Source organism: Heptranchias perlo, chromosome 7 (assembly GCF_035084215.1).
Source record: "Heptranchias perlo isolate sHepPer1 chromosome 7, sHepPer1.hap1, whole genome shotgun sequence".
Lineage (NCBI taxonomy): Eukaryota > Metazoa > Chordata > Chondrichthyes > Hexanchiformes > Hexanchidae > Heptranchias > Heptranchias perlo.
Window position 1 is genome coordinate 43,337,090 of NC_090331.1, and position 13,479 is coordinate 43,350,568.

Consider the following 13,479-nt stretch of genomic DNA (forward strand, 5'->3'; position numbering starts at 1 on the left):
CTCAGGGCAGCATCCTAGGCCCAACTACCTTTAGCTGCTTCATCAATCACCTTCCCTCCATCATCAGGTCAGAAGTGAGGCTGTTTGCTGATGATTGCACAATGTTCAGCTCCATTCACATTTCTTCAGATAATGAAGCAGTCCATACCCTCAGGCAGCACGACCTGGATAACATCCAGGCTTGGGCTGATATGTGGCAAGTAACATTCATGCCACACAAGTGCTGGACAATGACCATCTTCAACAAGAGGGAACCTAACTACCTCCCCATGACATTCAGGAAGTCGCTGTTAACCAGAAACTCAACTGGACCAGCCATACAAATGCCTTGGCTACTAGAGCAAGTCAGAGGCTGGGTATACCCCAAAGCCCCTCTTACCAGCTACAAAGCTCAAGTCAAGAGTGTGATGGAATAGTCTCCACTTGTCTGGAAGGGTGCAGCTGCAACAACACTCAAGGAGCTCGACATCATCCAGGACAAAGCAGTCAGCTTGATGGCACCTCATCCGCTCGTCTAAACATTGAATCCGTCCATCACCAACGTACAGTGGCTGCAGTGTGTTCTATCTACAGGATGCACTGCAGCAAACATCCCAAGGCTTCTTCGGCAGCACCTCCCAAACCTACAACCCCCACCACCGATGTACCGTGGCTGCAGTGTGTACTATCTATAGGATGCCTATAGCAACTTGGCAACGCTTCTTCGGCAGGACTTCCCAAACTCACAACCTCCACCACCTAGAAGGACAAAGGCAGCAGGTGCATGGGAACACTACCACCTCCACATTTCCCTCCTAAGTCACACGACACCCTGACTTGTACATACATTGCTGTTCCTTCAATGGCGCTGAGTCAAAATGCTGGAGCTCCCTACCTAACTGCATTGTGGGAACACTTTAACCATACAGACTGTTCACGAAGGCCCACCACTACCACTTTCTCGAGGGCAATTAAGGATGGGCAATCAATGCTAGTCTTGCCAGTGACATCCACATTCCAAGAATTAGTAAAAATTGAAATAATGAAATGCTAGCACAGGATGGTGGGCTGAATGGCTTCCTTCTGTGATGTCAAGGGTCAGACATTTAGGACTGAGATGAGGAGGAATTTCCTCTCTCAGACAGTTGTGAATCTTTGGAATTTTCTACCCCAGAGGGCTGTGGATGCTGAGTCATTGAGTATATTCAAGACTGAGATAGATAGATTTTTGGACGCTAAGGGAAGCAAGGGATATGGGGATTGAGCAGGAAAGTGGAGTTGAAGTCGAAGATCCACCCATGATCTTATTTAATGGCGGAGCATGCTCGAGGCGCCGTATGGCCTACTCCTGCTCCTATTTCTTATGTTCTTCTGTAAAATTCTATGAGGTTGTCCATGCTGGTAGTGTTGCTTCACTTTTTAGCCCCAAATCGCCTATTGGAAACTGGGACTCCCAAAAATTGGTCATGAAGTTGGATAGCCAATTTTCTGACCTGTGCTTGCTGCTTATAAGGTCCCATGCTGCTGGTGGTGTTTTGCAGAATCAGGGCTGTAGTGTGCAATAATTTATCTGGTTCAGTCCTGCACTGCTAATGTTATCTATGGAAAATCCTTTTTTTGTGAGCTCCCCCATCCCACACATACACACCTCAAGATCGATTGCAGGTCCTAAAGTACTGCAAACATTTTAATTTTGTGCTTGAAACAGTTAAAATTATTCAAGAGTTTATATAACTGGGAGACAAAATGTTTTTCATTGAACTTTTTCATGAAAATGCTAATGAAAATTCTGAGGGTTGGGTACCCTTGCCTTATTTGCACAAATGACTGTTAAACAAATAGTGCTGGAGTACCTTTTCACAGTTTGCAGTTTCTTTTGAAGGTATGAATGGGTCATTGAATGGTAGCAGCATTACAGCAGTGTCAGGAGTCAGCACATCTGGATTAGCTACCATTGGAATGATTTCATCAGGGCAAACTAAGATGACAATTTCTGGAAAGGGACGCAAATGCATTCTTGAGCAAAGTAAGAATCCAGAAACTCCAGCAGACAAGCTAAAAGAAAAGGTATGTTCTCTTTTGTTTTCTGTCATGTTAAATTCTGTTTAAACCGATTTTTATTTCATTAACAGTGTAATAGCAAAAGTATACTCTTTTGGCCAATCTAACTTCTTTTTTCCCTAGTGTTTGCTAGTCTATTGAAATGTGCACCATCCTGCATGCTTATATATATGGCTAAGTCTTTTTAGCAGGAGAGTTTAAATGGTTACTTAACTATTTCTAGCTTTATAATGTTCAAATAGTGCCAGAACTTTGACAATGTATTATAAAAATCTTGTTGTTGCTGCTACTTTTTGAGATGTCCCTATCAGATGGTTTATTTAATATCAGTCTAAATCATTGTTTAACTTTAAAAACAAATGTGTCAACTAAATAAACTAATTAATTGTGCTACTGCTTTTGTTTCCTATTGTGATGACTGCATAGCTCATTGAGAAAAATGGAGCTATATTTAACATGAAATTCACAAAGTATTAAACTTGATGTTTTCTTATGGTTATGATGGTCCATAAGTGAAATTAATTTGGGAAATCTTTACCTAACTTCTTGTGAAGATAACTCCACAGGACATAATTTAGCATTTATAGTATTAATTTTGCAGTTTCACTCAGAGGCCACAAAAGCTTGGTGTGAGAAGTGAAAAGTTCCTACTGGGCCAGAAAGGTGCAACATTCAGCAGTTGGGCTGAGATAAGAATAAATGCATAATCCAGAAAAAGCAACATTTCTATATATCTTACTTTGATATTGATATTAGCTGTTAAAAATAGATAAGTATGCATTTTCCGTTACTTAAGCCTCTTATCTTGAGCAGCTGAAAAATCTCTTAGGAGCTATTTTCTGGGCCTGTTCACTATGTTGTGCCATGGAGTGGTAGGAAGTGGTTTTACATCCTTAGTTCCTGCCTCAGCAGATATGTTCTGCACTTTTACATGGAGATGTGCAGATATATCTCTTTTTCCCTGCAAAAGGGATAATTTTGGAAGATAACTCAGTCAAGGGTGACTGCTAGTTGAATTAAAAATGGTATTGTTAGAGTTGTGGGAGCAGATTGCCTACCTACCCTTTCGGCTGAGAATATTGTCATGGTGTCTGATGGAAGCGGGTACAAAAAGATGGGAATGATTTTATATTTTTTTTAAATAGTAATATTTGCTGAAGGTAAATTTCTTGTGCAATTTGTCTAATTGCAAAACTTTTAATAGAAGCCCAGAAAGAAAGCAATTGAAAGCTCCAGCAATAGTGAAAGTGAATCGGGCACGTCATCAGACTCTTCCAGTGAGGGTTTGAGCAGCAGTGATTCTGATGACTTTGATGACGACGACGATGACGACGACGATGACGACGATGATGATGATGAGGATGACGATGAGGATGATGATGATCATAGTCTTGGAGAAGAAGATAGTGAGGAGGGGGATTCAGATTCTGAAACTGAAGCCCCACATGCAAAGAAGACTAAGGTAAAATTTAAGACTTAACAAAATTGTTTCCTTAAATAGGTGTGGTATTTGATTTTTATGTTTATTCTTCAGACCAACTTTGTACATACATATGTGATTATTAGTATTTTTGCCTGTATGTGCTGGGAAATTTATTTTGCCTTTCACAAGACCACAGCCCTTCAAACTATGGTCAGTGGACATCATCAATTATTTGTCCTAGCTTGCCAATGTTCTGTTGGGTATATTATGCCCAATTGCTTTTTAACACATTTTTAAAATATTCTGCTTTATATGGTGTGTTTTTCTGTCTCCCAGTTCTCTTGTTTTGTTGAGGTCATTGTTTTAAAAAAAATGTAGCTTTACATTCATTCCACACGACAACCTGTTGAAGGTTTGTGAAGATTAATTGAAGTAACTGCACGTCATAACAAAGATAAATCATCAATTAGACAAAGGATATCTAGATGTTAGTCAAGGAATTTGTTCATGCATTGCAGCAGGGATACTGTTGTGTCATTAGTGTGATATGAAAGCCTGACCTTGAAGATAAAGGTAACAGATGAAAATGTGTGGAAGCAATACATTTCAATAAAACTGAAGATACCACGTTCAAATCTAAGAGCCCTTAGTGTACAAAGATGATACACCTGACAAAATTCGTATCTTTTGTCATTTCTCCCCGAAAGTTTCTGGCAATGCTTATTGTTACTTGGAATGTGCACACACTAGACTGCTGATCTTTGATTTATATGGTCTGAGCAATGTAATTGAATACTGCAAAGACATGTAAAATCTTGAGACCCTCAAATAATGGCAAACAGGAAGACTTTATTTGTTAACCTGGATTATCAAAACTTGTGACTCAGTTAGGTAGGTTAACATCAAAATACAATCTTTACACCACAGGGTAAATGTTTGACACTTGTGCCCTAGTATGCATTGTTTCAGTGTTTTTTGCCTCTAATGAGATGTAGTTACTCAGGAGATTTCATACTGATACCTTGAATCTTCATCAACTGTACAGAATTCAGATTATTACATGGGAAGGAATATTTTATTACTACATTCTTGCTCTATGGTATGAATGTAGACCTAGAGGGAGTGGTGTCGAAATTTGCAGATGATGACAAAATAAGAGGTATAGTTAATTTGTTAGAAACATAGAAAATAGGAGCAGGAGTTGGCCATTCAGCCCTTCGAGCCTACTCCGCCATTCAATATGATCGTGGCTGACCCTCTATCTCAATACCATATTCCCGCTCTCTCCCCAAACCCCTTGATGCCTTTTGAGTCTAGAAATCTACCTATCTTCTTCTTAAATATATTCAGTGTCTTGGCCTCCACAGCCTTCTGTGGTAGAGAATTCCACAGGTTCACCACCCTCTGAGTGAAGAAATTTCTCATCTCAGTCCTAAATGTCCTACCCCGTATCCTGAGACTGTGACCTCTCGTTCTAGACCCCCCAGCCAGGGGAAACATCCTCCCTGCATCCCGTCTGTCTAGCCCTGTCAGAATTTTATATGTTTCAATGAGATCCCCTCTCATTTTTCTAAACTCTAGTGGATACAGGCCGAGTCGACCCAATCTCTCCTCATACAACAGTCCTACCATCCTAGGAATCAGTCTGGTGAACCTGTTTTCTTAGGTAAGGAGACCAAAACTGCACACAATACTCCAGGTGTGAAGACCAAAGAAAGCTGCAGAGGGATATTAATAATGGAGGAATGATGATGGGGGAATGGGCTAAAAAGTGGCAGACGGAACGCAATGTCACTAAGTGTGAGATGGTACATTTAGTAAAAGAAAAAATAACACTAGTAATTATACTCTAAATGGAAGTAGGCTCAGTGCTATCGAAGAACAGAGGGATTTGGGGATCAAGGTTCACATCACGTAAAAGCAGCACCCCAAGTTGATAAGGCTGTAAAAAAAAGGCTAATGGAGTTCAAGTTTTTACCACAAGGTATAAAATATAAAACCAAGAAGTAATGAGTCTGTACCAAACCTTAAAAGGAGTATTTTGTGCAGTATTGGGCTGCACATTACAGGAAGGATATTGAGGCTTTAGAGAGGGTACAGTGCAAATTCACCAGGATGCTGCCTGGTATGAGGAAATAAAAATACAAAGAAATTCAAAAATTGGGTCTTTTTTCATTAGGACATGGAATTATGGGGTGATATAGAAGAATTAAAAATTATTAAAAACTGGGACAAGGTAGGCAGAAACTGGCACCTTCCAGTAGTTTGGTCCAGAACAAGGGGCCATAGATACAAGATTAAATTTAAGAGATTTAGGACAGAGCACGAGAAACTACTTTTCCCTTCACAGTTAGTATGTTACAACACAGAAGGAGGCCATTTGGCCCATCATGACTATGCCAGCTCTTTGAAAGAGCTTTGCAATTAGTCCCACTCCCCTGCTATTTCCCCACAGTATTCATCCAATTCCCTTTTGAAAGTCATTATTGAATATGCTTCCACCACCCTTTCAGGCAGTGCATTCCAGATCATAACAACTCTCTGCATATAAAAATGTTACCTCATGTCACCTCTGGTTCTTTTGCCAATCACGTTCAATCTGTGTCCTCTGGTCATTGACCCTTCTCCCACAGGCAACAGTTTCTCCTTATTTACTCTATCAAAACCGTTCATGATTTTGAACACCTATTTCAAATCTCCTCTTAACCTTCTGTGCTCTAAGGAGAACAACCCCAGTTTCTGTAGTCTATCCACGTAACTGAAGTTCCTCATCCCTCGTATCATTCTACTAAATCTCTTCTGCACCCTCTCTAAGGCCTTGACGTCCTTCCTAAAGTGTGGCGCCCAGAATTAAACACAATACTCCAGCTGAGGCCAAACCAGTGTTTTATTAAGGTTTAAATATAACTTCCTTGCTTTTGTACTCTATGCCTCTGTTAATAAATCCCAGGGTCCCACATTCTTTTTTAACAACTGTCTCAATTTGTCCTGTCACCTTCAAAGATTTGTGTACATTCACCCCCAGGCCTCTGTGTTCCTGTACCCCCTTTAAAATTGTACCATTTAGTTTATATTGCCTCTCCTCATACTTACTACCAAAATGTATCACTTCACACTTCTGTGTTAAATTTCATCGGTCACAGAGTTCAGGATAGCAAGTGGGTGGCCATCCAAAAGGGCAGGAAGAGGCAGGCATTGCAGGAATCTTCTGGGTGTGTGGCACTCAAACCAGAATTCAGCATTGAATACCAGTAAGGGCGACAACACCTCGAAGGACTGCAGTCCTGAGCATGGCACCTTGGGGCAAAGAACTGCACATGAGGGCACAGTGAAGTATAGAAATGCAGTAGTCATAGGGGATTCGATAGTCAGGGGGACAGACAGGCATTTCTGCGACCACTGATGTGAGTCCCACATGGTGTGTTGCCTCCCTGGTGCCAGGGTTAAGGACATCAAGGAGAGGGTGCAGAACATTCTGTGGAGGGAAGGGAACAGCCGGACGTCGTGGACTATGTGGGTACCAAGGACATAGGAAAGAAAAGGGATGAGGTCCTGCAGTCAGAGTTTCAGGAGCTCGGGAGGAAGTTAAAAGGCAGAACCTCAAAGGTAGTAATTTCTGGATAACTCCCAATGCCATGTGCTAGTGAGTACAGAAGTAGGAAGATAAGGTAGGTTAATGTGTGCCTAGAGACATGGTGTAAGACGGAGGGCTTTAGATTCTTTCGACATTGGGACCAGTTCTGGGGCAGGAGGGATCTGTTCAAGATGGATGGGTTGCACCTCAACAAAGCTAGGACTAATATCCTCGCAGGGAGGTTCACTAGTTCTGTGGGGGAGGGTTTAAACTAATTTGGCAGAGGGATGGGCACCACAATGTCGCATTAGAAAGGAGAAACAAGGTGCACAAAGGATTGGAAGAGACAGCTAGCACTAGAGTAAGAAATAATACAGTACTAGGTGGGTTCGGACTAAGAGAGAATACTAGAAGTTCTAAGAGGTTTAGAATGCATGTGTGTAAATGCACAAAGCATGGTAAATAAGGTTGTTGAGCTGGTGGTGCAAATAGCCACATGGGAATATGATATAGTGGCGATAACGAAGACCTGGCTCAAAAAAGGGCAGGACTGGGTACTAAATATTCCTGGATACAAGGTGTTCAGGAAAGATAGGGAAGGAAAAAAAGGAGGAGGGATGGCTGTATTGATTAAGGAGAATATTGCAGTGCTGGAGAGAGAGGATGTCCTTGAGGGGCCAAAGACAGAATCTATTTGACTAGAGTTAAGAAACTGGGTGTAATCCATAGGCCACCAACTGGTGGGAAGGATATAGAGGAGCAAATTTGCAGGGAAATTAGAGGTGCAAGAACTATAGAGTAGTCATAATGGGGGACTTCAACAATCCCAATATAGACTGGGATAGTAATAAGGTAAAGGGCAAAGAGGGGGAGGAATTTCTGAAGTGTGTTCAGGGGAACTTTCTTGATCAGTATGTTTCCTGCCCAATGCGGGAGGAGACATTGCTGCATCTAGTTCTGGGGAATGAAGTGGGTCAAGTGGAGCAAGAGTCAGTGGGGGAACATTTAGGGAACAGTGATCATAATATCATAAGGCTTGGATTATTTATGGAAAAGGACAAAGAGCAATCTAGAGTAAAAATACTTAATTGCAGGAGGGCCAATTTCAGTGGGTTGAGAATGGATCTGGTGCAGGTAAATAGGAATCAAAGACTGGCAGGCAAAACTGTAATTGAACAATGGGCGGCCTTTAAAGAGGAGATGGTTTGGGTCTCTGTACATTCCCACAAGGGGGAAAGGTAGGGCAACCAAAGTCAGAGCCGAAAGAGAATAAGAGTATAATGAAGTAAAAAAAGGGGGCATATGACACATGTCAGGTTGATAATGCAAGTGTGAACCAGGCTGAATATTGAAAGTACAGAGAACTGAAAAAGGAAATAAGAGGAGCAAAGAGAGAGTATGAGAATAGACTGGCGGCTAACTTAAAAGGGAATCCAAAAGTCTTCCATAGGCATATAAATAGTAAACAGGTAGTAAGAGGAGAGGTGGGGCTGATTAGGGACCAAAAAGGAGATCTACGCATGGAGGCAGAAGGCATGGCTGAGGTACTAAGTGAGTACTTTTCAACTGTCTTTACCAAGGAAGAAAATGCTGCCAAAGTCACAGTAAAAGAGGAGGTAGTTGAGATACTGGATGGGCTAAAAATTGATAAGGAGGGGGTAAGAGAAAGGCTAGCTGTACTTAAAGTACATAGGTCACCTGGTCCAGATGGGATGCATCATAGGTTGCTGAGGGAAGTAATGGTGGAAATTGCAGAGGTGCTGGCCATAATCTTCCAATCCTCCTTAGATTATGGGGTGGTGCCAGAGGACTTGAGAATTGTAAATGTTACACCTTTGTTCAAAAAAGGGTGTAAGGATAAATCCAGTAACTACAGGCCAGTCAGTTTAACCTTGGTGGTGGGCAAGCTTTTAGAAACGATAATCCGGGACAAAATTAATAGTCACTTGGACAACTGTGGATTAATAAAGGAAAGCTAGTATGGATTTGTTAAAGGCAAATCATGTTTAACTAACTTGATTGAGTTTTTTTGATGAGGTAACAGAGAGGTTGATGAGGGCAATGTGGTTGTTGATGTGTATATGGACTTTCAAAAGGCGTTTGATAAAGTGTCATATAATAGGCTTGTCAGCTAAATTGAAGCTTATGGTGTAAAAGGAGCAGTGACAGCATGGATACAAAATTGGCTAAGTGACAGGAAACAAAGAGTAGCGGTGAACGGTTGTTTTTCAGACTGGAGGGAGGTGAATAGTGGTGTTCCCCAGGGGTTGGTACTAGGACCACTGCTTTTTTTTATATATATATTAATGACTTGGACTTGGGTGTACAGGGCACAATTTCAAAATTTGCAGATGACACAAAACTTGGAAATTTAGTAAACAGTGACAAGGATAGTGATAGACTTCAAGAGAACATAGACAGGCTGGTGGAATGGGTGGACACAAGACAGATGAAATTTAACGCAGAGAAGTGCGAAGTGATACATTTTGGTAGGCATAATTGGGAGAGGCAATATAAACTAAATGGTACAATTCTAAAGGGGGTGCAGGAATAGAGAGACTTGGGAGTATATGTGCACAAATCTTTGAAGGTGGCAGGACAGGTTGAGAAAGCAGTTAAAAAAGCATACAGGATCTTGGGTTTTATAAATAGAGGCATAGAGTACAAAAGCAAGACAGTTATGTTGAACCTTTATGCTGGTTTGGCCACAGCTGTGAGTATTGTGTCCAATTCTGGGCATCGGACTTTAGGAAGGATGTGAAGGCCTTAGAGAGGGTGCAGGGGAGATTTACTAGAATGGTTCCAGGGATGAGGGATTTCAGTTACGTGAATAGTCTGGAGATGCTGTGGTTGTTCTCCTTAGAGCAGAGAAGTGTTCAAAATCACGAAGCGTTTAGATTAAGTAAATAAAGAGAAACCGTTCCCATTGGCAGAAGGATCGAGAACCAGAGGACGCAGATTTAAGGTGATTGGCAAAAGAACCAAAGGTGACATGAGGAAAAACTTTATTATGCAGCGAGTAGTTATGATCTGGAATGCGCTGCCTGAAAGTGGAAGCAGATTCAATCGTGGCTTTCAAAAAGGAATTGAATAAATACATGAAGGGAAAAAATTTGCAGGGGTACGGGGAAAGACCGGGGGAATGGGACTAACTGGATTGCTCTTACAAAGAGCCGGCATAGGCCGAATGGCCTCCTCTGTGCTGTAACCATTCTGTGATTCTATGTGCTGCCCATTTCACCAGTCTGTTACTATCCTTCACATTGTTTACTACAGTTCTGAGTTTTGTGTCATCTGCAGACTTTGAAATTACACCCTGTATACCCAAGTGCAGGTCATTAATGAATATCAAAAAGAACAGTGGTCCTAATACCGACCCCTGGGGGAAACAACTGAATACTTCCCTCTTGTCTGAAAAACAACCGTTCACCACTACTCTCTGCTTTCTGTATCCACGCTGCCACTGCCCCTTTAATCCCATGGGCTTTAACTTTGCTAACAGGTCTATTATGTGGTACTTTATTAAATGCCTTTTGAAAGTCCATGTACATAACATCAACCGCACCATCTCATCAACCGCACTATCCTCATCAACCCTCTCTGTTACTTCATCAAAGAACTCAATCAAGTTGGTCAAACACGATTTTCCTTTAACAAATCCGTGCTGACTTTCATTGAAAAGCCCATACTTTTCCAAGTGCCAATTAATTTTGTCCCGGATTATTGTGTCTAAAAGTTTCCCTACCTGACTGGCCTGCAATTGCTGCTACTCCCCATTTTTAAATGGTGGTGTAACATTTGCAATCCTCCAGTCCTTTGGCACCGCCCCCATATCTAAGCCTGCCAGCTGCTCATCCACTAATCTAGAACCTTGATTGGTGGATGAGCAGCTAGCAGGCTTAATTTCATTTTATTTGACTGACTGCAGAGGCAAGAAAATCATTGGCTAAATAATCCATCATCGAGTCCTCCCTATTCGCATTCGCATTCACATAAACCCAGTCCGAAGCTTTGTGGTCCGTGTGGGTAAGTGCCTTGATACAAATACTGTAGCTGAGGCTATTGCCAACTCTGACTTGGTCATATATAGGAATAGGAGTAGGCCATTTAGTCCCTTGAGCCTGTTCTGCCATTCAATTATGATGTGGAGATGCCGGTGATGGACTGTATATGTGGACTTCCAGAAGACATTTGATAAGATTCTGCACAAGAGATTATTAGCAAAAATGAGAACGCAAGGAATTGGAAATAACCTTGTGTCATAGGTCAAATAGTGACAATTTACAATTGCCATTCAGTTAGATCATGGCTGATCTGTACCTCAACTCCATTTATCTACCATTGTTCCATAATCCCTTGATACCCTACCTACAAAAATCCATTGATTTCAGTCTTGAAAATTTCAATTGACCCCATATACACAGCCTTTTGGGGGAGCAGATTCCAGATTTCCACTACCTAAAGTGCTTCCTAATTTTGCTGTTAAATGGCCTCGCTCTAATTTTAAGATAATGCCACCTTGTTCTGGATTCCTCCACCAAAGGAAATAATTTCTCTATCTGCCTATTGAATCCCTTTATTATTTTAAACAGCTCGATTAGATAACCTCAACTGTCTAAACTCCAAGCACCCTGTCCTCATAATTTAACCCTTTATGCTTCAGCATCATTCTGGTGAATCTGTGCTATACCCCTTCCAAGGCTAATATAACCTTCCTGAAGTTCAGTGCCCAAAACTGAATGCAGTACTCCAAATGGGGTCTGACCAAGGCACTGTACCACTGAAGCATCGCTTTGTACTTTTTACCTTTGCACTAGCTTTTAGTGTTTTGTGTTCATAGCTTTCACCATTAAGAAAATATTCTGATTTGTCTCTGATCCAAAGTGGATGACCTCTCATTTCCCCATATTGAACTCCATCCTCCATAGTTTTGCCCATTCACTCCGTCCTTTTGTAACTTCCTGCACTCATCCACTCACCTGATTATGCCTCCTAACCTGGTGTCATCTGCAAAATTAGAAATACAATTCTCTCTTCCTTCTTCCAAATCATTATATGGAGATGCCGGTGATGGACTGGGGTGGACAAATGTAAGGAATCTTACAACACCAGGTTATAGTCCAACAAATTTATTTTAAAATAAGTTTGTTGGACTATAACCTGGTGTAAGATTCCTTACAAATCATTATAGATATGGTGGAAAGCTGAGGCTCCAGTACAGATCCTTGGGGAACACCACTTGTCACATCCTGCCAATCAGATAACGAATCCTTTATCCCTATTCTCTGTGTCCTACCTTCCAACCAATTACTGACCCATGACACAAGGTTATTTCCAATTCCTTGCATTCTCATTTTTGCTAATAATCTCTTGTGCAGAATCTTATCAAATGTCTTCTGGAAGTCCATATAGACAACATCGATAGATAGTCCCCTATCCGCCATGACATGCTCAAAAAATAGTGACATCCTCAAAAAATTCAACTAGATTAGTCAGACATGACCTATCCTTCACAAATCCATGCTGATGACTCTCTTTGAACAGCTGATACATGGCCAAGTGCTCAGTCACTCTCTGATGACAGATTCCAGTAACTTCCCCACAATTGATATTAAACTGGCAGGCTTAAATAATGGAGTGACATTTGCAATTCTCCAATCCAAACGCACAATACTTGAATCAAGAAAGCTTTGAAAAACTATGACTAACGCATCTGCCATTTCTTCAATTTTTTTAATACCCTGGGTTCGAAACATCAGGTCATTAAGTTCCATTATTTTCTCCATTACCATTTTAAAAATTTGTATTAAATCTACTAAGTTCCTCCCCTTGATTTATTTTAGGTTCCCTTGTATTGCTGATATTTTGGCCTCCTCCTCCACTGTGAAAACGGATACAAAGTACTAATTTAACAAGTCTGCCATTTTCTTATTGTCATTTATAGTCTTGCCTGCATCTGTCTTCAATGGGCCCATATTCCTCTTTGCCACTCTTTCTCTTAATATATTTATAGAAATTTTTGCTGTTAGATTTAATACCCCTTGCCAGTTTTTTCTCATGTTCTGTTTTTGCACCTCATTACTTTGTTTATATCCCTATGTTGCTTTTTATAACCCTCCCAGTGTGCTGGATTTCCACTTTTCCTTGCATTTATATTTGTGTAAGCCTTTTCTTTTAGCTTGATAGTGTTTCTTACCTCATTTGTTAACCATGTTTGCTTAACTGCGCAACTGTATCCCTTGTCTCAAGGTCAGCATCTTCCAGCTAAGAGCTGCTCTTTTGGTGACTAACCAATAGTCCAAAATTTCCCAGTGATGTTGAACAATGCAATTGGAAAGCAAAGGTGGTGCCAAACTAATTACAGTTAGATGATTGATTGTTATGTCACTCTGAACCCCTTGCTAATGCTATGTAATTGGTGAACCTCTAAAAGGAAGCAGAA

General features: G+C 41.0%; 1 protein-coding gene across 11 annotated transcripts in view; it reads left to right on the plus strand.

The window, feature by feature from the left end:
* baz2ba (bromodomain adjacent to zinc finger domain, 2Ba) overlaps nt 1-13,479 on the plus strand; it is a 295,269-nt gene that overhangs the window by 159,067 nt on the left and 122,723 nt on the right. For all 11 annotated transcript variants that reach the window (XM_067987408.1, XM_067987414.1, XM_067987411.1 and 8 more), the window contains 2 exons: nt 1,862-2,046; nt 3,245-3,502. In XM_067987408.1, the coding sequence (XP_067843509.1) occupies nt 1,862-2,046; nt 3,245-3,502 (443 nt within the window). The remainder of the gene's footprint in view (nt 1-1,861; nt 2,047-3,244; nt 3,503-13,479) is intronic.